General features: G+C 44.1%; 2 protein-coding genes across 3 annotated transcripts; both read left to right on the forward strand.

Annotated features, from left to right (window-relative positions):
• Positions 1 to 204: 204 nt before the first annotated feature.
• Positions 205 to 18,219, forward strand: crebrf (creb3 regulatory factor). Its single transcript, XM_084683816.1, is given in 12 exon segments — positions 205 to 330; positions 2,657 to 2,944; positions 3,078 to 3,203; positions 4,900 to 4,927; positions 4,930 to 5,059; positions 5,156 to 6,210; positions 6,410 to 6,604; positions 6,982 to 7,171; positions 7,296 to 7,369; positions 7,521 to 7,640; positions 9,476 to 9,649; positions 12,048 to 18,219. Coding segments are annotated over 10 exon segments (2,046 nt in total). The 5' UTR covers positions 205 to 330; positions 2,657 to 2,935; the 3' UTR covers positions 9,595 to 9,649; positions 12,048 to 18,219.
• A 2,291-nt stretch (positions 18,220 to 20,510) lies between these two features.
• On the forward strand, positions 20,511 to 25,553 carry bnip1b (BCL2 interacting protein 1b). Of its 2 annotated transcripts, none has more exons than XM_084683877.1 (6): positions 20,511 to 20,629; positions 22,101 to 22,193; positions 24,345 to 24,436; positions 24,517 to 24,621; positions 24,812 to 24,946; positions 25,069 to 25,553. In XM_084683877.1, the coding sequence occupies exons 1-6, from the start codon at positions 20,549 to 20,551 to the stop codon at positions 25,169 to 25,171; spliced, it is 609 nt and encodes a 202-aa protein (XP_084540003.1). In that variant the 5' UTR covers positions 20,511 to 20,548; the 3' UTR covers positions 25,172 to 25,553. The 2 variants fall into 2 exon arrangements, with proteins under 2 accessions (XP_084540003.1, XP_084540002.1); XM_084683876.1 differs by having other exon boundaries at positions 24,812 to 24,930.
• Positions 25,554 to 26,178: the final 625 nt, after the last annotated feature.

Here is a 26,178-nt window from a genome sequence, read left to right on the forward strand (position 1 = left end):
TTATTATTATTATTATTATTGCGTGCCATAGCTGAACCTACAATATACAGTGTGGGATGCAATTATCATTTTTATCAGTTTGTGTGCAGCAACCCCACCACTGCAGCTGCAATGTTTTGGTCAATCCCGAAGCCTTGCTGCGATTGGTCGGTGGGCCCCCCACGTGACAAGGTAGTCACGCGCTTTCCAGGAACCCGTCAGGAAGAAGATAAACAAAACAAACCAAGAGACAGACGCGTGGACTCCATTGAGATGGCTTTCTTGTTACCGAGATAGAAGCACATACACGAGCCAAACACGATTTCCTACTTTTCCATCGGGATTTCAATGGTGAGTTAAACGTTTCTAAGACCATTTAGCTAACTTTGCTGGCAGTTCAGTCAATGTTTCGTCGATGAGAGCGCGTCGACCTGTGGTTAGCATGCAAGCTAAGTTGTTGTATCTCGCTGCCGAGAGAGGGGAGGGACGGTGGCCATACTGCTAGTAGTAGGAAGCTAGAACAAACCAGCATCATTCGGAAAGGTTGGCCATTTTACATAAGAAACTGAATTAATTTTGATCACAAATTATTTTGGTCTATTAATTGTCACTGCATATATGTTTTATTTCACGTTCGTTGTGTTTAACGTCGAATACGAATATTGGCTAACGAGCTAACGTTACGTTGTAGCTTTGCATTGCTGACATCTGTCAAAAATAACCAAGAAACCTCCTCGCTGGTATCACTGATAGTTTTATTAATATGTAACTCGTTTATAATAAACACAGTAGGAAGTGCCGTTGTTATAGAGCTAGGTAGGTGTGTTAAGAAGGCCATTGTGATTATTACAATGAACATGACACATTAAACCAAAAAATTATCATCTGCTTATTGTTTTCGAGTCAATAACACGGTTGATCATATATCAGTCTTAATAATAACAAAGTTTTAATCACTTGAAGTCCATTCATCTTAAGCTTATAATTTATATTTATGGGTCAACTACAAAACAACACGCGTCAGCCAGCTCTCGGGTACACGCCCCCTCCCAGTGCAGAGAACGCGAGCGAGCGAGAAAATTCCATGCAACCCGATGAAAGAACAAAGCTCAACGGTTCTCAGGAGAACAGTGACATTCAATTATTTTTGTCTACAATGTTATATGTCCGTAGTTTTATTTTGTAAAAGAGGTGTGGTAATTAGATTTTTGCATTTTTACGTGTTTTAACATACATTGTGTGTTCTTCTACTTGTAGATCTAATTTAGATCAGATGTAATCTAAGTAAGACTATGTGTTATGATGAGTCGGCGTTTTAGAAAATGTAGGCTTCTCACCTATTAAGATTGCAGTGTAAGGTCATGAAAAAGGGGCTCGGCTGTGTTCACCCTCAACCTACCTTGATACATGTTATGTTTTTCTTGACGCAGCCGAACTCCTAAATTGACAGCACGCTGTCCATTCGCCACAGTATATGGGCGGGACAACCCAGAAGTTTCACCTATAGAGTTGGAGAATCACGTGGGCGTTGGCTCAATGTGATAGGTTGAGGTTTTATTTTGTTTTTGTAGCATGTCTAGCATGTCATATCTGTCAATCCCAGTTGCTGTTTATACATAATTTATAATATAAGATCATTACGTGCAATGTTATTTTGTATGTTTATGGTCGTTAAACCGCAATGCAAGTACGATAAGTGCACGACATAGGCTGTGTTCGGTTGTTGTTTTTCCCAAATTTCCCATGATTTAAATGAAATGCATGCATTTTATGAACGATGCTCGATGTCCTTGTCTGTACATTATATTACATACACATATATGTACAGCAGTAATACGTTTGTTCCAGATGGAATTAAAGGCGTCAATTCGCAGGCTTACAGAGTGTAGCGAGCGAGCCCCCTCACAAAACACAGACGCACACTTGGCCCAGGGCCGCACGTTTCTCTAACTAGCGTTCACCAGCAGCTGCTGTGATGGCAGAGCGGGACTGTGTTGTCTTAGCTACAGTCAAGGAAAGACGCGCTCTGCTCCGTGCTCTGTTTTTGTTCCATGCGTTTACAACATAAACAGCTAGACGATTTAAACTGTTTTCAAGTTAGTCAATGTTGCAAAAGATATTTCTGTGTTATTTGCTAAAGGAAGAATTAGACTTACACGGTAATAAGGCTAGTTGTCTGTGGTGCAACACTGTGAAAATGCTGTGGTCTGCAAGCAGTGGCAAGCGGTAGATCCTAGGAAACGTAAACGTAAATGTAGTCATTATGGTTGCTGTTCCACCTATTGATGTGTGTTACGTGACTGGTTATTTAAATGAGGTAATTGCAAATGAAACTTGCAAATGTTGTAGGCAGAGGGGAAATTGCCTTCCAGACAGGCAAGGGGATTTATTAGTATGCATTAAGGTGTATTTTGTGTTTACCTTCTTCGGTGAAAGTATCCTAGTTTCAATAGAACTCTGTTGTGACTCAATTCCTATCCTTCTGTTACAGCGAACAGATTTGCGTTTGTGTTATTTGTCCATATGTTTTTGGTGTGTGTCTGTGTTGGGATTCCAACAAGCAGCTGTTGGTGACAGGCCCTCCTGTCTGATAAATCGGATCAGACACTATGGCATCCTGAAGATCTGTTTAACCCTGCTGTTTCCTTTCCGCTTCCCTGTCTCCCCTGTCACACAGAGACCCCGGAAATGAACAGAAACCCAAGCCAGGCCTGAACACCAGACCCTGGCTGCCAGACCTAAGCGAGACTCCTTCAAGGCCATAAGAGGCCACACCCAGGACCGGACAAAATTCAAGAGAGGTCTAGAGACGAACCAGACCCAGGCAACTTAAGACACCTGTATCCATCCTCTGAGCTCAGTTGTCCTCTGAGTTGTCCTCTGGTGGTCCACGTTCAACACACGGCTGGACTCTAGAGGTGGCTGAGAGGTTCCAACACAGGAACACTGCCCTGCAATGCCTCAGGTACAGAGAATCACCTCGGATTTAATCTAATTGATGTTCCAATTCAGACTTAGCGATTCAGTTCCTTTCACATGTGAGTGATTCAGTCCACGGTGAGTTATTCAGCGTGATTCATTAGTGTATGTGCTTACAGCCCAGCATCATTGGGATGGAGCCTCCCTTTGGGGACGCGTTTCAGAACTACACGTTTGCTGACCAGGTGCTGACCAGCACTGAGCTGCTGGCCAACAGCTCCGATCCAGATTTCATGTATGAACTGGTGAGTCCCGGTTCTTTCCAGCTGGAGCACATAACATGCACGGAACCCAACCAGAATTCACACAACGTAGAACAGGTGTTGCACGGCATACCTAAATTGAGGTACGCGTCGATATTGTTTTAGTTAAAAACGGTTCGCATTAGCGTTTCCCAATGTTCGGTACTTGTAGGTAAAACGAGACTAAGCGATTCTGTCCACTGTGGGACTACTTTGCCTACAGAGCCGATGCTGATGGCAAACCCACAACATTACAAAGCCTATTTGTAAAAGGTGCTTTAAAAGTGCCGTGCAAGGGAGGAAATACTTCTAACCTCGCCAAGCACCTCAGTGACAGACCCAAGACCTACACGCCGAGTACAAAAACGTCAGGTTAGCGAATAAGCTAGCTGGCTAGCCAGCTGGTGGGATGGTGAAATATGTATGTCAGGCCTACCCTACTGTATTGTAAGCAAGCATATTGGAAAATGTGAGTTCCAAAACAACCAGTACATTATACTACAGTTATTTGGGGGTCTCATTTTGGTGCTTTTTAAAACAGTCACTAGCTAAATGGCATAGTAGGGCTATGTGCTAGCTACATGTCAAAGTGGCTCTATTGTCAGACAGAACGGCCAAAGGCACACTCCCATCGTCCATTTTGCGAAAACATTGCAAAAGCATTGCAATTGAAAAAGTTTGAGACTTGCAACTTGACTTACAAGGCTGTTAATAAACATTTAAAATGTGATTAACCCTTGTGGACTGTCTGTTTGGGATCTATTGGGTATCGAATCAGTATCGTTTCAGTTTCAAGTATCGTTTTGGTATTGAGTATTGCGATACTAATCTTGGTATTGGTATCAAAGTAAAACATTTGGTATTGTGACAAGACTACTTAGAACCCCAAAAAGAACCTGTTTTGGAATGCTTCCAGGGACAGGGAACACTGTATGCTACTCAGCTTTGTATATGGAATTAGAGAACATGTTTCGACGACATCAAACACTGCATTTTTACACATTTTTACATTTTATTAGTTCAGCAGACGCTTTTATCCAAAGTGATATACAAATAGAGTAACTACCTGCAAATCTAGGACCAAAGGCTAATCTAGGCTCAGCTCTAAAAGTATTTGAGAGGTTAGTGTCTAGGCATTTTCAACCAGACACAGTGCAACAGTAACATCACCTGAAGCACAGCATTACATCATTCTGATGATGGGACCATGCAACAGTAACTATCAAACATATACAGTTACATTGATAGTTACTGTTGCATGGTCCCATCATCAGAATGATGTAATGCTGTATATGTTTGATAGTTTCTGTTGCATGGTCCCATCATCAGAATGATGTAATGCTGTGCTTCAGGTGATGTTACTGTTGCACTGTGTCTGGTTATATATATATAACCAGACACAGTGCAACAGCATATATATATATATATATATATATATATATATATATATATATGACAAATAACCAGGTGTGTTGAGACTACAAAGTTCTCTTTTTTTGTTGCATGAAACACATCTGGTTATTTGTCAGGGACTGGGGGGGGGGGGGGGGGATAGCTCAGTACAACATTGGACAGCAGATCTACAGGTCCCAGGTTACTCCTGTACGTGGCTGTGGGTAAACTTGCTTCATGCTAAATGAATGAATTCCTATGTATGACATCATGAATAGTGAGTTTAACTGGTGCTATGCCACTCCAGGACAAGGACTTGCCTGCATGCCAGAGCCCCAGGGAGGAGGCCTTCTCTATGGGGAGGGGAAGGAGGTGGAGGTTGGGGGTCTGACCGACCTGGGGGAGGCAGAGCCTGCCTACAGCGCCACCTTCGAACAGTGGGACACTTACTGGGAGGACCTCACGAGGTCAGTGGCATGATTGATTTATCAATCCATTGATCTCGATTGTTTGTGCGAACGTTCCAAAGAATTTTGCATTGTTTTTATAATGCGGCCCCACAGGTACACCCGACTCACCAGCTGTGATATCTGGGGCACCAAGGAGGTGGACTTCCTCGGCCTGGACGACTTCTCCAGCCCCTACCAGGATGAGGAGGTGATCGGGCGCACCCCCACCTTGGCCCAGCTCAACGGAGAGGACTCACAGCCCGTGTGCGACACCCTCTACCACCCTGAGCTGCCCCTGCCCCCCTCCCTTAGCAAGAAGACCCCCGGCCCCACACGCCATGCCCCCACCCCTGGCCCTACTCTGGCCCCTTCCTCCGCCCCCCCTGCCCGCAGCCCTCTCCCAGACTTCCCTGACGGCTTCCAGAAGGCCACCTGTCCAGTTCCTTCCAGCACGGAGACCCGCTCCAAGGCCCAGGTCCAGGGCTCCAGCACAAAGATGAACAGCTCTGACTTTGTCCGCAAGGCCAAGGTGCGCATCAGCACGCTCCGTGGACCCCATGCTGAGGCACCCCCCATGAAGACAGAGGCTGACGAGGACCCCCCCTTGGGCCCCCCTCCGATCCCCCAAGACCAGGCCTCCACCTCGGGCAGCCCCGGCCTGGCGGCCGCACCCGGGGCTGTGGCCTCTGGCCCAGCTAGCCTGCTGGCCCCGCGAAGGGAGATGCCCGCTGCCTCCCTGGGCAGGTCTGGGACCGTGCCCCCCCAGCTCAGTTACCCCGGGGCTGGGGGAAGCCAGAGCCTGCAGGGGGGGCAAGGGCAGGAGAATCTGGAGGGAGAGGCAGCACTGGAGAAGACCAAGGAGGACGAGCACAACTATTCTGTCTTCCTCACGCGTGCCAGACTGGCTGGCAAGGTCCTGTCTGAGCTGGAGGAGGAGGAGGAGGAGGAGGGGGAAGAAGAAGAGGAGGAGGAGGAGGAAGAGGAGGAAGGAGAAGAAGAGGAGGCTGAGGCAGAGGAGATGGAGATGGAAGATGAGGACCACGATGAAGGCTTCGGCAGTGAGCATGAGCTGTCGGAGAATGACGAGGAAGAGGAGGAGGAAGAGGAGGAGGACGAAGACTATGAGGCTGATAAAGATGACGATATGAGCGATGCTTTCTCTGAACCAGGTACTTTGTGTGTGTGTGTGTGTGTGTGTCACATACTGTAAGTCAGTGAAATATTCACATTTGTTGCGGGACCAATATCCCATCCCCCATCCTATAAACGTGGGCTGACCGCTTCATCTTTCACGCTTCCCTTTTGGGCGCTCTCTCCCCCTCCTCCCTCTCGTCTCCCCCTCACCTCGTCTCCCCCCTGTCTCTCCAGGCTGTGACACAGACATCGTGGAGGACGTGAAGGGACTGACGGCGGGCGTGTCCAGGAAGCGGGGGAAGCGTCGCTACTTCTGGGAGTACAGCGAGCAGCTGACACCCTGCAAGCAGGAGCGGCTGCTCAAGCCCTCCGAGTGGGACAGAGACACCCTGCCGAGCAACATGTACCAGAGGAACGGTCCTCACCACGGTTAGCACACACACACACACACACACACACACACCCTGCCCAGCAACATGTACCAGAGGAACGGTCCTCACCACGGTTAGCACACACACACACACACCCTGCCCAGCAACATGTACCAGAGGAACGGTCCTCACCACGGTTAGCACACACACACACACACCCTGCCCAGCAACATGTACCACAGGAACGGTCCTCACCACGGTTAGCACACACACACACACACCCTGCCCAGCAACATGTACCACAGGAACGGCTCTTACCATTTGAAACGATATCCATCACAAGTGTTTGGCTGCGCGGAGAAAACCCCCCCCCCCCGATAGGCCAGGAATCAGGAGGTGACCGGGCTGTGTGTGTGTGATTGGCTGCTTGAACAGGGAAGTACACTCTGAAGAAGTCCCGGCGTACAGACGTGGAGGACCTGACGCCCAACCCCAGGAAGCTGCTGCAGATCGGCACGGAGCTCAGGAAGCTCAACAAGGTGATCAGCGACCTGACGCCCGTCAGCGAGCTGCCCCTCACCGCCCGGCCGCGCTCCCGCAAGGAGAAGAACAAGCTGGCGTCCAGGTGACCGGCGTGCCCTCTTCTACACTCTCCCTGCTCGCCACGCGCGGCTTCTTCTCGCATGCAACACTGTCTGTTTTAACGTTGTCTGTTGTATTCCATTGTGCGCGCGTGTGTGTGTGTCCAGGGCGTGCCGTCTGAAGAAGAAGGCCCAGTACGAGGCCAACAAGGTCAAGCTGTGGGGTCTCAGCACCGAGTATGGTATGTTACCTTGGTTAGCGGGGTGGTAAGTTGTTAGGGTTACCGGGGTGGTAGGTTACGATGGTTACCAGAGCGGGACGGACGAACATAAGTTTCTGTGGCAACGCGAGGTGACTGTTTTTCTTCCCGTGTGCGGTGACTGGTGTTTCAGATCGCCTGCTGTTCGTTATCAACGCCATAAAGGAAGAGATTGTGACACGGGTCCATGAGTCATCTCATCACAGCTTCAACATGGCCGACACCCTGGACAGACTGATCAAAGAAACTCTTGGTAAATACAGATACTGTTATATTCATACTGTGTATTACATAGTCTGTATACTTTGATGAATATACTGATGTTACCAACTTAATTTGAGTGTTCCCTCTTTGAGAGAGGATGCAACGCTTAATGGATTTAGCTACAAATGTAAGCAATAGAGGGCGGTTTTACGCTTACAATGTAAACGCTCTTTTATTTATTCCTTTTTTACGGTGACTTGGGCAAAAATGACCAATGGCATTGTTTGGAATCTGGGTTTATTGCCCACTCTGGATTTTGCTTACAGTCACATACAGAGGCTTCACACTAATTTGTGGGTAGACTTGAGACAAAAGTACTTTTTACGCCTCTGTCACTGCCACATGCCTGACTAGGGTGCCTAGAGATAGTGTAGCCTCAACCAAGTCATAATATACAGATTTGAAACAAAGTTCTAACCCTATATTTCGGAGCAGGTTAATGTAATGGTCTAATAGCTCATGTAATATTGCACATATTTTCGTCCTATTTCCCCTAAAGCAATACATTTAGGCTACTTATAGACACCTTCCACTCATAAAATATGTTCTAAATGGCAAAAATGCTGCCAATTAATAATTGACGTAACAACTTTTTGGAAATGGTCAGTAGCCTAGCCTATTGATTAAGGTAGGTCACTTTGAAGCATGTACACTGCCTGCTTCATTTGATCTTGGCTAAGCATTCTGTATCAAATAAGAACAATAAACCCACTATTCATTAATTGCAATTACTTCAGCATAATAATGCACCTAAAATACAAATGTGAGCAAAGGCAGCAATCGCTATCGAATCAACAGACGTGCAATTTAGCTTGCAGGCGAAGAATAGAAACAACGGAAATCACCAGTTAACTTAATTTAAATGTGCTAGAACTATAGACTAATACAATAACAGGCTTAAATGAACTGACAACATAAGTTGTACGACTTACAGTTCTCAAGGACGCACACACGCAATCTCACCTGCGGTGTGAAGTGCGTGTCTGCGCTATTCTCTGACAAGCACTCTAACAATTTCTGATACCTTGGCGGGCCGCCATGGCAAAATCAACATAGAGGAAACACTAAATACTAAAATGACAAATTTCAGTGCACTGGTTTGTGCAACTTCTAATGCGAAAACAAGGTAAAGATCCCATAATGCAACTCGTCTGAGCTGGGTCGCTCCAAGGCAATGATCACATTAAGAGGGTAACATCTGTCTATATACACCGATCAGCCCAAACATGATGACCACTCACAGGTGAAGCCAATAACATTGATCATCACCAAACAAGGGCCCATGGGACAGGGGAGATTGTTCGAGACAGGTCTTGAAGCTGGGGTGTCGGGTAATTTACAGGATTAGAAGGATTGTCTGCTATTGTTTTGGTGATACTAAAGGGCAGGGGTCTCCGATCCTTTTCCTGGAGAGCTACCTGCCTGGAGGTTTTCACTCCAACTCTAATCTAGCACACCTGATTCGAATAATCAGCTGGTTGATCAAGTAACCAGTGTTGAATCAGGTCAAAAAAGTGTGGTTGGAGCAAAAATCTACATGCAGGTAGCTCTCCAGGAACAAGATTGGAGTCCCCTGCTACAGTACACCTCCAGGGGTCTTGTAGAGTCCAGGTCGAGGACCAAGAGCTTATTAGGCAGGGGGTCCAAATGTTTTGGCTCATCTGTGCATTTTTTTTTTGGTGTGTGGATACCGTGCACAAGACCACCATCTAAACACACCATCACTACACAACTATGTGGACTTCTACCTAATTGTGTTTACTTTGTTGCTAAAGTGTGTATTAATAGTGTGACAGTAACAGCTTCTTCCTTCTGTGTGTACAGTGTCAGCACCCGTTGCTGGGCAGACTTCAGATTTTGTCAACCAGATCCTGGAGAACACGGGGAAGGGCGATCCCACCGGCGGATTGGTCGGCCTGCGAGTCCCCACCTCCAAGGTTTAGAAGCCCCGCCCACCGAGGGGAGAGGCCTCAGTCACTCAACGCACTGTCCCACACTGTAACAATGACCCCTCTGCATGCCCCTCCCAACCCCCCTCTCAGACCCCCCCCCCCCACCTCCTGCCGAGCGTGGGACACATGCCGAGGCCCTGTGTGTGTGTGTGTGTGCGTGTGTGTGTGCTCACACTACCCACTTGTAGGGAAACCCAGTAGCTCTCTCTTAGTAGTGTGTGAGTTGCCATGTTGTGCATGTGGTAAGACGTCCCAATAGCAAGCACAGATCTTCTCAAAGCTCCTCATATCACCATGATGTAACACCTTTCTGCAACCAATCACAAGTGGCGGAGGGGGAATACTTCCTGGTTTCGCCTTCTCCTTTAGCGGTCCACGCGTCCAGCTGGAAGGCATGGCAAGTAGGAGGGCGCAGTCATGAGTCATGAGTGGAAGAAATCTTTGATTGCGGCAGGAAGCAATGTCTGCTATCTGAAAAGCTGAAATATGGTAGGGTCATAGCCCTCCAATCAGAAACCTTGTTGTAGACGCCACCTGAGCAGGTGAGCAGTATTGAGGGGAGGGGTTATGGTAACTGTTGAGACCACTCGTGCCCTGCCCCCTCCCACCTGTCTTGCCCCTCTCCCCCAGCCTAGCGCCCCACCACGAAACTGAGGGGATGTACAGCCACATATGCCAACCTGCTCCACAGTGTTTCCTCTTCGACGTGTCTGAACCAGAGGCTCCAGACTAGCCATCCCGGTGGCTATGACGGGCTGGCTCCAGTCTGGTGCTCTCTCCTGGGGTAACCGTGTCCCAGAACCAGGCCTGGGTCTCACACACCCACAGTCACATACTTGTAGAGTACATCACTTAAGTTATTCCACTGCAAAGGTACCAGTGGAAACGGCCCTAATGTAACAAGTTTAAGGTCAAACTAATGGGCTTTCAAACAAGTAGGCTATTTGATCGGATTTTGTGTGTTTGAACCCAGGTCTGACGTAGAACCGGTTCTACTTGCTCGTCACCATTATGGTTACATAGAGTTCTGCAAATGGTTCTCCTGCAGGGTTCTGGAACTGAGCATGAAGAACCGGTTCCAAACACCCTCCCGTCTCTGTGTGTGGGAGGAGCTTCTGTGTGAAGTTGTAATATCTCTATAACAACCTGTTTCTTGGGGGCGTGTCCTAAATGTTCCAAAGCCCATCTGCTCCAATCGCATCGTAGGGATTAGAGGGCTGCTATTTCGATAGGTTCCCTAGTTCGCTGTTTTTACTTGGGTATCTGCTAAAAGTACTATTCTATTCATTGTGCCTTGTATTTGAGACGAGGTCATTTAAGAACTGCCCAAGGGGCAGGAAGACAGAGGACCATAAGGAGAGCAAGGAAGTGAGGCAGGATGGGACAAACTTACATCAGTTTGTCACATATTTCAGCTCTCTTTTTAAAAAGAAAAAGCTATTCTGAATGTATATAAGAACATGGAACCTGTAGATATATGCCACAGAGTCTGTGTTTTCGAAGATGGCTCTGCCAAAATAACTTTTGGTTTTTGGTACTTTGGGAATGGGGGAGGGAAGGGGTGGGGGGGGGGGTGTTGGGTGGGTTCAAACTAGAACTATTCGAGTAAGAGTTACAAAAAAAGAAAAATGTTTGCACAGTATATTTTGATTGTTTTTGTACCAAAGACAAATGCAAGGAATTTGGCGACTAGCCAGTCAAAGTAAGGTTTTGCACAGCTTACCTGATACCGTATTGAATGTAGGAAATATGGTAGGGCCAGGGATTTTCATTGAACTGTGAAGTTAGCGTGGGTCCAACTCTGAATAGAGAGAAGCGTTCATCAACTTTTTAACTAGGAGGCCATTTGCCCTGCAAGTCAGTCGGCTTGACTGAAGCCGGGTTCTGAGCAACTGTTAGAACCACCGAGGAGAACCCTCACACCACTTTACACGTTCTAGCATACACGTTGTAGTTGTTCTACAAAGGTGGACAACCTTTGTAGTTCTACAACTGCATTGTTGAAAGCTTAGATGAATTGGCTTCTGATTTGCTTGTTTGACGACAAATAACCAAAAGCTATGTCGCTATGACTCATCAATGTAGGTAGGACAGATGCAAACACATAACAGCTAGATGTTTGATTTATTCTGCTTGCCCATAGTATGTACGTCGCTACATCTCAACCATGCATACATACATCTGTCTGTATTCGATCAATTGCCACTTTTTCAGATTGATACATTAGTACCGCATGACACATTTCTAAGCTCTGTCTTCACACTAGGAAAAAAGTGGAGGAAAAATTTGAGAAGCAGAAAAAATACGATATTTTTGTACTGTTTGCCTTTATCTACTCTGTTTTATTCAATTGAGTCCTACTCTAGGTTAATATATTTTAGTTTCATGACATGAGAGCTTGGTAGTGAATATCATGGATGACATTATTCTGGTTTCTCTGACAGAAAGACAGAGGCTGACAGGCCCTCAGTCATAATTGAATATTGATGGGGAACTGGAGGAGAGCACAGAGAGGATCAGGAAAGGGGAGCAGTAAGGCAGAGACAAAGAAGAAAGAGAGGAATACATGTCCCCTCACTCCCCCCCTCAAAAAACCAGCTGTGGACAGCTGTGAACACCACGGAAGTGTTCTGTTTATACTACTTCCCGGAGGACGCGTTCCACACATGCGCAGGACATTGCATAGCGCATCATGCAAGGACATTGCATGCAGGACATTGCAAGCGCAGTGGCCATTCAGGATGTCATAGATTATTGGAGGTTCACGGATGGCCATACAGGGCCTACGTGGGCACTCGGATGACCAAATTGCCGTTGTGCAGACCGTCATGGAAAGTTTAACACCAGTTTCCCACAGACTGTCGCCATGTAAACGTAAAAAATGGGGCGAGGCTTCAGTCAGCCCGGAAGTGTAGCAGTTTGCCAACGCAGAGAGAAAAACCTACACTTAAATGCTGTTGTCTTATGTTGAGGAATGTGTGTCAGCTGTGACCAGGTTTGAGGAAGCTTAGTGTGAAGGTTGCCGCGCTGTCCAATTGACTAAATACCTGACCAAGATATCTTTGAATTCTGATTAAAACATAGGTGGGATCTGGCGCAGGAGTGAAACTAGAATGGTTGATTTCCATGATGTCCATCATGACATCATTAGACTTTTATGTTAGCCTTAGGTAGTGGTTGAAACATTCTTTAACTGTTTCCTGTTTTTATAGTGTTTCGTTCTGTATATAGACTTATTAAGTTGAAATGTATCTTCTAAATGTTAAATGTAAAGTATATATTCTATATTACATGTATGAAAAACAGAAAGCACTTTGTTCAACAAAAAAAAGGAAAAAAAAAACAAACAAAAAGAAAAGCATTTTTCCTTCCATTTGCTGCTAATCGGCCTGGTGTGAATGCTGCAGGAAGTACTTGACTATTTTAACCTGGCCAACAGTCTCAGCCCAGTCTATAACCTGGTCTAGACTGTGTTGGAGCAGTCTATTACCTGGCTGACACAGTATGTGTGTAGTAGGTCGTTAACAGGACAGAGTGTCGCAGGTCTCAACAAGATGGTTTTATTCCAAGGCCCCTTTGTTCATATGACTGACGATGTCATGGTTCATTTGCCTTCAGTAGAGATTTCCTATGGAAAGATTTAATTCTGCTCTGGCTCCTTTATTCAGGTTGTTGTACAGTGTAGACACCTCTCTCGTGGCCTTTGCCTAAGGGGGGTTGTTATTGTTATCATTTTTAAAAACTGATTTGTACCTGTGACTTGTACTGAAAAAATTGAAAAAAAGAAAAAACATGGTGGGGTGGGGTGGGGGGGGAGGGAAAGGAGGAGAGGAGACTGAGGTGCCATACCAGGCCTCAGCAGCTAAACTTTTATCACTGTACTGTAAGACAAGTCAATTGCTATGGAGATTCAATCCGGACACACTTGCCTTTTCTCTCTCTATAAAAACGCTCATTCTCAAATAAGATGGCCATCGGCCGATTGCTACTAGTGGCATTCCTATAGCAACCGGACCAGCCAACCTTTTTTCCTACATCGTACTGTCAACAACAGACAACTTAAGCCTGATTGGCTCAAATTAACAGTGAGCTCTCCGCTGGGGGGGTCACAAAAGGCAAATGGGGGTGGAGTGAGGGGACCTGCTGATATGGTAGGGAAAGAGTAAGAGAGGGGAGGAGGGGAAGGGGGGGGGGGATTGTTGGTATGAGGCAGAGGCAGGAAAGCGTGTTCTTGCAGATTTTCACAGTTAACATGACGGATGCAAGCTGTGCAACTTTACAAACCAGAAGACTCTGTGGCATTTTAGCGGTCCAGGACAGGGTTGATTATTCAACGCCAGTAACTATTCCTTCTTCTCTATCAACCTAACAGCTAGAGTCAGATAGATACAAATCTAGTAGGTTGTGTAAGTTAAGTGTGTGCTACTTTCGTCTGATAATCAAATAAACCTGAATCCATAAAGGTGTGCAGTGAATCAGGGTTATGACCATCCTTCTATGACAAACGTGTAATGAAATATATCCTAAAGAAAATATATTTATGTATTCCAATTAATGATCGCCATTTATTTCATCATTAAATAACAATATTATATATGTTTATGGAGTTGTCTATGTGAGAAAAAAATTGTGCAATGCTCTCCACACAAACAGCCAATAGATTTATAAACAGAGCTATATTCCTACCGTAGTTTTCTTTATATTCTATAGACATGGGTGACGTTGTTTTTTTAATCTTTTTTTTATTTTTTAATTATTTGAAAGGGACATTATGCTTCCTGGCTCTGAAGTTGCCTGTGTTGTAGAATGCTGCTGCTGCTGCTACTGGGGCTGGCTCATAGCGACACACAAAGAGACAGACGAAATATCTGCGTTCTAGATTCTATATCGTTCTATCTCCGTGGTGAAACACTTGACGTTGTCCCAGTGTCCTAGTTCTGTGTTTCAACCAAGCCACGGTGAACCTGGAGACGGATTCAATTGGGCTTGTTGTGAGGCTACCATTACAGTACGTATAGTTGTACTGTGGTGATCCTTGCTTGTATACAAACAATGTATTTTCTGTCCTGGCTATCAGCCAATCACAGCTCTGCATGTGGCAGCAGCATGTGCAAGGCAGGGAGGGGGACACTGCAAGCCTCAACATTTTAATGGCTACAGCCTCTGTCACTGTCAACCCTCGTATAGTCTAGGCTCTCTGGCGTCCATCTCTGGACTTCCTGCGGGTCTTCCTGGCCAACATTCCATGTTCGACAGGTTCTGCTCCCATCGTCTTCTATTCCAAACGGAACAAGGGACTGTTGGTCAGGGGGGTGTTCCATTCTAAAAACCATTCTGAAGACTTTGGACCCACATTCTTTCTCCCACACCATAGCCCCCCCACCCACCCCCCTTCACACACACACACACACACACACACACAAGTATCAAATGTTATCACCCTATGAAAGCTTATCACAAACACGGGCTGGATTATGTAACACACTGGAGGGCTCCTGATGAATGGTGTTCCATGTCATAGCCCGCCTCACTCTTTGAGACTCGTCTCTGCAGCGGGCTATGACGACGCTGAGTGTCTGCTATTTTTGATGTATATCTGTGTAGACTGAGATTCCCACCTGTGCAATGGGTATTCCAGTATTCATGTCAACCTGAAGGGTGAAGGGCGCAGGGCTGGGGATCCATGTCCAGGCTACCTGTTGTGTCTGTCTGCTATACAGAGGACCACAGGGTCTGAACGGTCAGTTTGAAAGACAAACAAAGATTTTGGTGTTCGGTAGGTGCAGGGACTCAACCCAGGTTGGGGGGTCAGAGGCCTTGGTACGACCGATAATCAGAACTCGCGCCACGGCTTTCCTTCTTATATCGATCATAACAAAACAGCCACCTTGCACTTGGTTTTACACAAGTAAAAAAGAGAATAAACAAGTCAAACGTTATTTTTAATACAATGCCTGCTAAACCAGGTGCCTTACTGAAACCGATGAGAATCCAAACTTGATCTGCACCCTCTCCTTTTCCAAGTCTGGGTGTTTTGTATTGAGGACCAGACCTCTCTCCTTCCTTCCCCTCTCTCTGCCCACTATGCTAAGAGGTTTCAGGACTATTTGCAGTCCAGGAGTCTAGTGCTGCAAACTGATGCTGCTTTGTTGTTTTCATAAGAGATGAATGTAGTCTTCCTTCTGAGAGTACAGGCCAGTTCAAGCAGAGCCTTGGGTGTAGAAAGATATATATAATGTGTATATATGAAGCTCTAGAATGAGGGGGAACTCAGAAGTCACAGAGAAAGAGAGCCTTTCCAAAAAGTGCTTTAGTGATTCTGAAGATGTAGTGTTTGAAGTGTTAAGCCTGCTCGGTTGGTGTCCTTATTCATCTGAAACTATTCTTATTTCATATGTTTTTTATACATGTTTATGCTCCAATGAGTTTGTACGTTGTCGCACAATTTTGAATTCTTCAGATTGGGAAAAATATATTTTGCCTTGTGTTTCTAGTCAGTGCCCTTTGGCAATGCCACTCCTGATTTACTTTGTCTCTATCTGTCCATTTGTAAGAAAAAATATTTATCAGGTTTGTGTCTATTAGGCATGGCCAATTGAGTAGAAATACTTTCTGCACCAACAGAGGCAGAGCTGTCTAGCTTAGTCAGATTGGTCACACAATGGAATCGCTTAAACTCTCAGAAAAGGCGGAAGGGGGTACAAGCTGGTGCTTTTTCTCAAGTCGTTCCTAATCAGTCGTTCTGAGAACCCGTCTACAGCTGTCTGCCAGGGCTCCTCTCAAGAGCTGCTGCGGTCTGACATGTTGTCCACAGCCCTGGACCTGCTCAGTTGAGAACGTCCTGCCTGGCCCAACCTACTGTGTTCCTCAGAACCCAGCAAGATACATGTGCCTCTCTGTCCCCCATAAGATGGCCTTATGCTACTGCTCTTCTATAACTAAACAAAAACATCAGTTGACCAGTAGAGGCTGCATGTCAAAACCCGGACATAGATACGTGAGAGTTATTGATTTATTGGTTTTAACTGGATCCATAGCGCAGGAGGTATCTCTCCAAACAAAACAGGGCATGGCAAGGATACAAATCAAGTGAGCCCTCACCCCAAGACTGCTGAAGGTTTCTGTGGCGTGGGGAGGAGCTAAATGGTGCTCTGGGAGTTGCTAATGGTACTCTTGGTGCTAATGGTTTTTGGTGCTGAAGTCCAAAGCGAGTCAGCCTACTTCCTCAGACATGCTGTCGTGAGGGATGCCCTGTAGAGTGCTCTGTGTTGTGGTCATCAGGAGCCGAGAAGAAAAGAGCATGCTGGTCCTGCAGGTAGAGATTGTTCTGATTTGGAAGGGGTATCTCCAGCCTCAGGTCTACTTCCTGCTTCTCTGCAAGCTCCATCCAAGGCTAGTCCTTGTTGGCTGCAGGCAGCAATGTTGAAGTGAGGTCGGTCCAGGGGCTTGTGGTGTAGCTTAGTGTTGTGACTGGCTACTTCAGAAAATCTCAGAGGCTGGCAGTGTTGTAGCTTTATGATTGACTGCTGAAGCCATAATAGGCTAGGAGGGCTGGTGGGCAGAGACCTTATCCCTGCACTGAATTGTCTGGGATTTTCTCTCTTGTACAGGAGACACTTGCAGACGAATAAACGCAGATCAACAACAGCAACAATAATAATAAAAACTCAACTTAAAAAATAATAACACCACCACAACACATCCTCGTCACGCTGCAATGATTTACATTTCCTTCCAAACTTGCCAAAATGCATGGGTTTAAATAATAAAGTAACAAACTGCATTATTTGTGGTTAAGAATATTGACAACTTGACAATTGTTTCTCTAGAACCTTTTTTTCTTATGTACGAAAAAAATAATAGTTTTTTCATACAACAGTGAGGATGTAAGAAGCCTCACCCATCCAGAAAGATCATGTCCTTGTTGTAATGCTTCTGGTGTTTTATGGTATATTACTAGATACTTTAAGCATGGGATCTTCTCGTAGCTAGTCCTGTGTGTGTGTTCCCCCTGTAGGACCACTAGTCATGGTAGGAAGGCTGTACATCATTGCTAAGTGCTCAGTTCTAGACCTCTTGGTGATCTCTTTAAGCAAACTGCGAACGTATATCCTGCTGAATCTAACAGTAACTTGACCCTATTGTTATTCCTATTCTTATTATTGTCATTAGCGATGTCTATATTTGTAGTTCACATATATGCCTGTTCGAAAATACAGTATCTTTGACCGTTCTATTTATGTTGTGTAAATGTTGTGCTGGGTTTATACTTTTTGTGGTTCTATCACTTAATTTGTTTTTAGTTTGTTTATTTTTTTTCTTTAGTATTTTTCTTTTAGTATTTCTTTTTTCTTTATTTCTTAGAGGCACAGTAAAGGAAGCTGTTCTGTGGGAAGAGTTGTACTGTCCTGTATGTTAGACCAGCCTGGATCAACTATAACATGTTAGCTTGTGGATTCGTGCCTCTTTTTAATTTCATTTTCCTTTTATCATTTTTTCTTTCTCAGTGCGAGGGCATAAGCCAGGAGTTGGCACTCTCCTGCTCTGCTTGTAACCATGTTAGTCTGATTCTGTTCTTGCTTTTAATATAAAAATAATAAAAACAGTAGAAACCAATGTCCGACTGGTTTTCTGTTTCTGTACTTTCCATTTCTCTGTGTTGTGTGGTGGAAATGAATGTTTGTATACATTCATGGGTTTGATATAGACATGCTGGTGCTTTCAGGTAATATAGATACTTAAGAATTACATTTTGCACGTTTTGGCAAAGAACATCTTTGTTTCTCACTTCCTGTCGAATCCCAGTCATGGTTGATCGGTGGTCAGGCCCTACATCATGGACATCTGTCACACATACAGACATGGACAAAATGGTTGATACCCTCCCGTTACAGACTGAAAAACCCACAATGGTCACTGAAATAACTTGAAACTGACAGTAATAATAAACAAAAATTAACAAATGAAAATAAGACATTACTTTTGAATTGTGGTTCAACAGAATAACACAAAAAAATATATATAATGAAACTGGCCTGGTCAAAAACAATTTTACACAAAAGTACCCTTAACTTAATATTTAGCTGCACAAATTTTTTGAAGAAATAACTGCAATCAAGCAATTACTGTAACTCAATGAGACTTCTGCACCTAAAAACCTTCAAACCTAACTTTTTACTGAAGCATTCAAGTATTTTATCTCAAAAAGGTTTTACTACTTTTATTAGTTATATTATTGTTCTTATAGATTTGCTATTTTAATTATTACTTTTTTTTACTATTCAGTTGTATTATTGTTTTTATTGATTTTATGTAAAGAACCTTGAGCTACAATTCTTGTATGAAATGTGCTATATAAATAAAGTCTTACTTACTTACCTGTTGACAGGTATTTTGTCCCACTCCCCGTCAGGCTTGAAGGATGCCTTCTCCAGACTGCATGTTTCAGCTCCTTCCACATATGTTCAATAGGATTAAGATCCAGGCTCATAGAAGGCAACTTCAGAATAGTGCAATGTTTTGCTCTTAGCCATTTTTGGGTGTTTATAGCTGTGTGTTTTGGGTCATTATCCTGTTGGAGAACCCATGACCTTCGTCTGTGACCAAGCTTTTTGACACTGGGCAGCACATTTGCATTTAGTCATTGAGCAGACGCTCTTATCCAGAGCAACTTAGTCAGTACAGGGACATTCCCTGAGGCAAGTAGGGTGAAGTGCCTTGCCCAAGGACACAACGTAATTTTGAATGGCCGGGAATCAAACCTGCAACCTTCTGATTGATTCTGATTCTTCTGATTCCCGAACCGCTCAGCCATCTGACCCCCCATTTCTCTCCAGAATGCCTTGATAGTCTTGAGATTTCATCGAACCCTGCACAGATTCAAGACTCCCTGTGCCAGATGCAGCAAAGCAGCCCCAGAACATAACTGAGCCTCCTCTATGTTTCACAGTAGGTACAGTGTTATTTTCTTTGTATGCTTCATTTTTGCGTCTGTGAACATAGAGCTGATGTGACTTGCCAAAAAGTTCCAGTTTTGTTCAAAAGACATTCTGCCAGAAGCTTGGTGACTTGTCAATATGCATTTTGGCAAATTCTAGTCTCGCTTTTTAAAATTTGCTTTCAACAGGGGAGTCCTCCTCGGTGTCTTCCAGGAAGTCCACTTTGGCTCAAACAGCGACAGATTGTGCAATCTGACACTGATGTACCTTGACCTTGGAGTTAACCTTTAATCTCTTTGGAAGTTGTTCTAGGCTCTTTGGTTACCATTCGTATTATCCGTCTTTTCATTTTGTCATAAATGTTCCTCTTGCGGCCACATCCAGGGAGGTTTGCTACAGTGCCATGAACCTTAAACTTCTGAATAATAAGTGCATCTGTAATCACAGGAACGTCAAGCTGCTTGGAGAAGGTCTCCAAGCACAAATTAAAATGGTGTTGTGTTGTTTTTAACTTTAACAAGCTTGTCTATAATTTTCTTTCTAATCTTTTCTAGGGGTACCATCATTTTTGACCAGGCCAGTTTCATTAGTTAGTCTTTTTAAATGATTCTGTTGAACCACAATTCAAAAGCAATGTCTGATTTTAATTTGTTAATTTTCAGTAATTTTTAAATTATTATTACTTTTGTCAGTTTCAAGTTTTTTCAGCGATCATTGTGTGTTTTTCTTTAACGGGACGGTACCAACAATTTTGTCCGTCTGTAGAAATGTGCTAAATAATTTTTAAAACTATGTACATTTAAAGGCATTAAAGACATTATTGACCCATTGGGGATCCAAGACACACACAATTAAGCAGACTGAAAATAAGATGAAGAATAGACAGGTCACAGGTACCAATTCGTGAACTTTCTCTTATCCTTTTTGTCTTGTGAAGTGTGCATATACGAATCGCGTTTTGTGGCTCATTTCATTTGGACAACTATTGTTACCGTACCATTACAAAAATGGCTTCTTTGGATGTCCACGTCAGAATCTGTGGACAAGAAATTATCAAATATGATCTAGAAATCAAAGCTCTTATTCAGGTAAATGTTTAAAAGATTTGTTCTGATCGTGTTCTTCAAATGTTGTTTGCTAACCAGATATTATGCTAATGCAGGCAGCTCCTGACAGCTTCAAAGCGGGGTTACAGTTAAAGTTACGAAATGTCATCTCGCTTATTTGTGAGATGTTTTATGGACATAAATTTTTGTATAGCCTATTTAACGAAACAGTCTTTTCACTATGCAGTGGTTCTCAAACTTTTACAGTGATGCAGTCCTGTCATAATGTACAAGTAGCCAAGACTGACCGGTGTTACAAGCCAACTGGTTTTCAAATCTATTGGTTTCCCAGCTGTGCGTTCACCTATCAGCCAGCTGGCTGTATCACCAGATTAGTCACAAGTTCACAAACATATTACAGGCCATTTTCCAGTCGGATCTCATATTTGCTGCGGCGAATATAAAAGTATAGGCTACGTGCGCACTACATTACTGTCACGACAAAATAAATAAAGACAAAATAAAACATTTGCAGGCTCGCATGAAGTGGGATTCGATCGCACTCGAGCAAAACACGTAATTTACCTAAGGCCATTGTTTTACACTACGAGCTATTCTAGCTCATAGAATGACATAAAATCAGTTATGCACTTATTAATCACCTTGGCCTTCAGGTAACATCTTGATTTGGCTTTAATTTGTTTGTGAATTTGTGACTAATCTGGTGATAGAGCAGGGGCGTCGTTAGGCCCTTTTTACTGGGGCACGTGCCCCAGTATAACTCTGGTGTGCCCCAGTGAAATCTGAGGTTTGAGTTTTAACAATTTACTTTAGTAGTCAATGCATACATTTAGATTGATAATCCTGGAAAAAAATATGCTTGTAAAATCAAAGCAGTTTAACAAAAAACCCAAACCGATGCATGCAGAATTCCATGTCAGCGTGCTGTTCTGAGCTTGCCAAATAGTCACTGCAGCATGCACACAGAAGTCAAGGTGTCTGACTCGGCACACAAGTCAGAATTGATAAACTAAGAAAACATAACTAAAGAACGTTTCTAAATGATAGGCCTACCAATCATCTTATTTTGACTAAAACATAAAAGCAATTTTACATGAAGCTCAAAAAAACAGGATTTGCTCTCAAATGAATGCAAAAAAAATGTGCGCACTGGCATTAACTATGATGTCCCTGCTAAAGCTGATATCAAACTTACGTCCCTGAACTGTGTATAGTGGGTTAAGCAAGGGGCGTTTCTATAGCCTAGTAGTGCATTGTGCGCAAAAAGCTTGAAAGAATAAAAGGGATATGAATAGGGGCCTGTGCCCCAGTAGAGTTTTATGTCTAACAACTCCCCTGTGATAGAGGCAGACTGTTAGGTGAATGCACAGCTGGGAAACCAGTAGGTTTGAAAACCAGTTGGCTTGTAACACCGGGATTTGATTCAGGTCTTCATTTGGTTTTACTTACAATACACACGCCGCTGTAACGTCATGTATTTGACTTTAACCAGGACATTAGAGAATGTCCGGGTCCGCAGGCGGTATTGATGGACCTCAACGCACAGGTGAAGGATAAATTCAACCAGCTACGTCTGAGGATCCAGGTAACATTACGGTTGTCAATCGAGGTAGTTTCAGGTTGGATATTCGACGGGCGATTAGCGCGTTTAACCGTCAGTAGCTTTCAAACCACCCAGTGCCTCAATTCAAAATGAAAGTCACAATGTTGGAAAAATAACGCACAACATTGCACACCATTTATTTCCACGATTTGGACCATAGTTCGCTTTACAAACTTGGAAACCATGTAGAAATATTCTTACAGGAGTCCCCAAACTACAACCTGTGGGGCAAATGCGGCCCGCCCACGCATTTGGACAAGCCCTCTGAACAATGCCAGAGACTTTTTTTATTTTTTTATAAAAAATAAACAAAAACAGTTCATACTGATTAACAGTGGTGCCGCCAGGAATTTTGGGCCCCATGACAAAAAAATCTAATTGCGCAGCTGTTGTCACCACATCCAGCTAACTGTCCCATCAAAAGCTTTACATGACTCTAATTAAGGCTTGCAATTGTCTTGCTTCTTGTAGTTCAATACTAGTAGTAGCACACTATTTACTGCTGGGGATTTGTTCATGCAAGTCTGCATGTGTACATCAACATCATCTCTGCTGGCCAGTGCCCCCACAAAAGCCTCCCTGTCCCTGTCAGTCAAATCTGCTGGCCACAAACCTGGGTCAACATCCTTTTTATGACTTCTGTCTTCTTCCACCATGCATCTCTCATCCTGATCATCACTGTAACTTTCTTTCCCTTCTTCCCGTGCTTCCACACTTCTTCTTCCTTCTAGCTCTACCTGAGAGGGCCCTGGATCTGTAGGATGGACACAATGCATGTGATATATACATATATACTGTGATAAATACAGTATATATAAAAATATGCCAAATACCAATAAATGACACTAACACTACAGAACATTGACCCAAATTACCTACAGTTCTGTATCACCACCACCTGATTACATACATTAGCTCTGCTTGATTTTTTGGTGTTTGTGGGCAAGCTTCTCAAATAAATTGCCCTTCATGATGGGAATAATAAAGTCTGTATCTATAGATGTCATTTAACGGCCATAATTCAATCTAAATGAACGTATCAACTGGATTATTTTAATATTTTCTGTAACTTACATGCAGGCTGAGGTAAGCTACTCACTGTTTTCCAACTGTCCAGCATCCAGTACGGACAGTAGGTTGTTTTTATTATTTTAAAATGATCATTATGTGAGAAAATCAGTACGACCCAAGTCATCCAAGGTGTGGGAGCATTTCACACTAAATACATCAGAACAGTGTGTTCATTGACCGAGGTGAAGTTATTTTCATATTCGACATTCGTCTCCCATTCGGAAGACGCTACTTTGCAGCATCGCGTTAAGGACCAGGTGAAAATAACAGATACCATTTTGAAAAATGTAGACTTTTATAATATTTTGGGGAATATGAAACCTCAAACAGACACCAGAATATCTTAACAATGTCTGGTGTACTTCCATAGCCTTTACCTTTTCAATTAAATTTCAAATAAAATGATAGAAAATCACTAATCTTTGAAAATAGCCTAATCCTCAAATTTCAATTGTGATCTGAGAAATATAAGTACCAAAGCCACTGAAAAGAACTGTCATCACCAGCTGCATCACGGGAACTGCACTGTGTGTGTCACCGACATCATCGGGGGATCTTCGCCCTATCCACAATTCCAGGAATCTATGTGTGTTTGTGTGTGCCACCAATTTGGGCAATGTGCACTATCGATAGGTTTTTAATATGTATTTGTGTTTCACTGACATCTTAAGCACCAACTGCATCAGGGACATTGTGCACTAGCTAAGTCAATAGACCAAGGCTTTATTGAACATCAAATCTTTTTTTACTAATAATACGAAATGTAAATAGACCAAAACAAAATGTGTGCAACATGTGTCACTGTCATGGGGTTAGCTAGAACTAGTTTTGAAACTTTTGGGTAAATAGCTATCTGTATATCACTTTGTTTGTTTGGTCCGGTCCTAACTGCTGTTGGTAGACTTAAGGAAAACTACCGGCAAATATCTGTCGAATATCAAACCTGAAAGGAAGGTTGTTAGTCAGACCGAAATAGTTTTCGGTTTGTTAAAGGCTAAGCATAGATGGTCATTGTTTGGCATGGTGTATGTGATGCTTCATCGATGTGTTCCATGCTTATAGAATCTGGAGCAGATGGCTAAAGAGCAGGATCGAGAAACAGACCAGCAAGCCATCCTAAAGGAGACAGAGAGCCAGCACAGACAGATGCTCAGGTGAGGAGTGGGTGTGGAGAAATGGAAAGTGACTGGTGAATTCCGAGTTTGTGTGCTACTGTCACCTTCTCCCTCCCTAGTAACCAGACAGCGTGGAGGAAGGCTAACCTAGCTTGTAAGCTGTCCATAGACATGCTGGAGAAGGATGAGCTTCTGCAAGGAGGTGACGGCAACATCAGGCAGAGGTCAGAACCGTTGTAAATATAGCCCTAGCCCCGAGTTTTAGCTTAGCCCCACAATTCTACCCCTGGTCCTATCTTTATCCCCCCAGTTTTAGTGCCAACCCTGGGTCTAGTGCTAAATCCATAGTTTTAGCCCCACTCTGGACATAACCCTAGCCCCTTGTTATAGCTATTCGAATCTTACTGTGTCCAGGAAGGCAACCAAGAAGAGCCTGGTGCAGACCAGCAGTGACATCACAGAGAGCCTGATGAGCATCAGCAGGATGATGTCACAGCAGGTTGAGCAGAGCGAGGACACCATCGGCACCCTGTGTAATACATTTAAACTGTGTGTGTGTGTGAAAGAGAGGCAATGAGAAAGGCTCTGTATGACTATGTATTTACAAAAAACCTTTAACCCCCACCCCATCTCTTCTACCCCCCTCCCCCCCACACACCCACGCCTTCTAGCCACCTCATCCCGGACGGTTCTGGAGACCAACGAGGAGTTCAAGAACATGACAGGAACCATCCACCTGGGCCGCAAGCTCATCCTCAAGTACAACCGGCGTGAACTCACTGACAAGCTGCTTATCTTCCTGGCTATGGCGCTGTTCCTCGCTACCGTCCTCTACATCCTCAAGAAGCGTCTCTTCCCTTTCATATAGACATACACGCGTTATACCACACATGCAATAAATATGGTTCCTTGTTAATTTTCAACTTGCAAATATGTAAAACCAAACACGTCTGTTTGTCTTTCTGTCACCTGAGATCTTTGCTGCCCAAACCACAGTTACTGATTAGCACTGAACATATAATACTGCTGGCAGAGGGAGGAAAACCTTACTTAGCTTACTAAAGTGAATTCTCTAATTCCTATTGCTTTTTCCAAGGAATGTTGTATATGTTGGATACATTTGAGTGTGTAATAATGTAGTTTTTGATGAACAGTATCTTGTGCCGTTGTGTCTTTTTTACGTATTACCAGAGAAGAAGATCCCTCTTATGTACCTGCATCCATGAAGCACCGCAAGTCTCCACCTGGTAGGAGAACCGTCAACGCATCAAGGAAGTGGTTTGTCCTGAAGTGGAAAATATGTACTATGTTTTATCAATTTCTCAATGTTTGAAATGATGTAAATACTTTTGTAAGTTCCCTTGTATAGTGAAATAATTCCAAGTATCGAAGTTGAGGAAACAGACGCACTGGAACTCAGAGTTTGATGCAAAGGTTTATTGGACAGAGTATCCAACAAGTGAGTGTGCTCCCGGGAGCAGACTGGAATTTTGCTCCGGACTTTCCTCTTTTATATCAAAACCTTATCAGTTCTGTAAATTGTCATTATCTGCTGTCTCTTACTAGGGAGCAGTGGTAGGTTCCACCTGGGTCACGGAGATACTAGGTTCCGTTGAGTTGTCCAGTGCTACCTGACTCAGAAGATTCTGTGCCCAGGCTTGAGTCTCGTGGCAGGGCCGTCCTCGCTTCCTGGAGTGGGAGGGGCACAGGGAGGCCCACTGGAGTAATAGAAGGCACCATGTTCCTAGCCTGGTGGGGCAGTGATGGGCTGTGAGCTATCT

Source organism: Hypomesus nipponensis, chromosome 20, assembly GCF_054491055.1.
Source record: "Hypomesus nipponensis isolate SF chromosome 20, ASM5449105v1, whole genome shotgun sequence".
Classification (NCBI taxonomy): Eukaryota; Metazoa; Chordata; class Actinopteri; order Osmeriformes; family Osmeridae; genus Hypomesus; species Hypomesus nipponensis.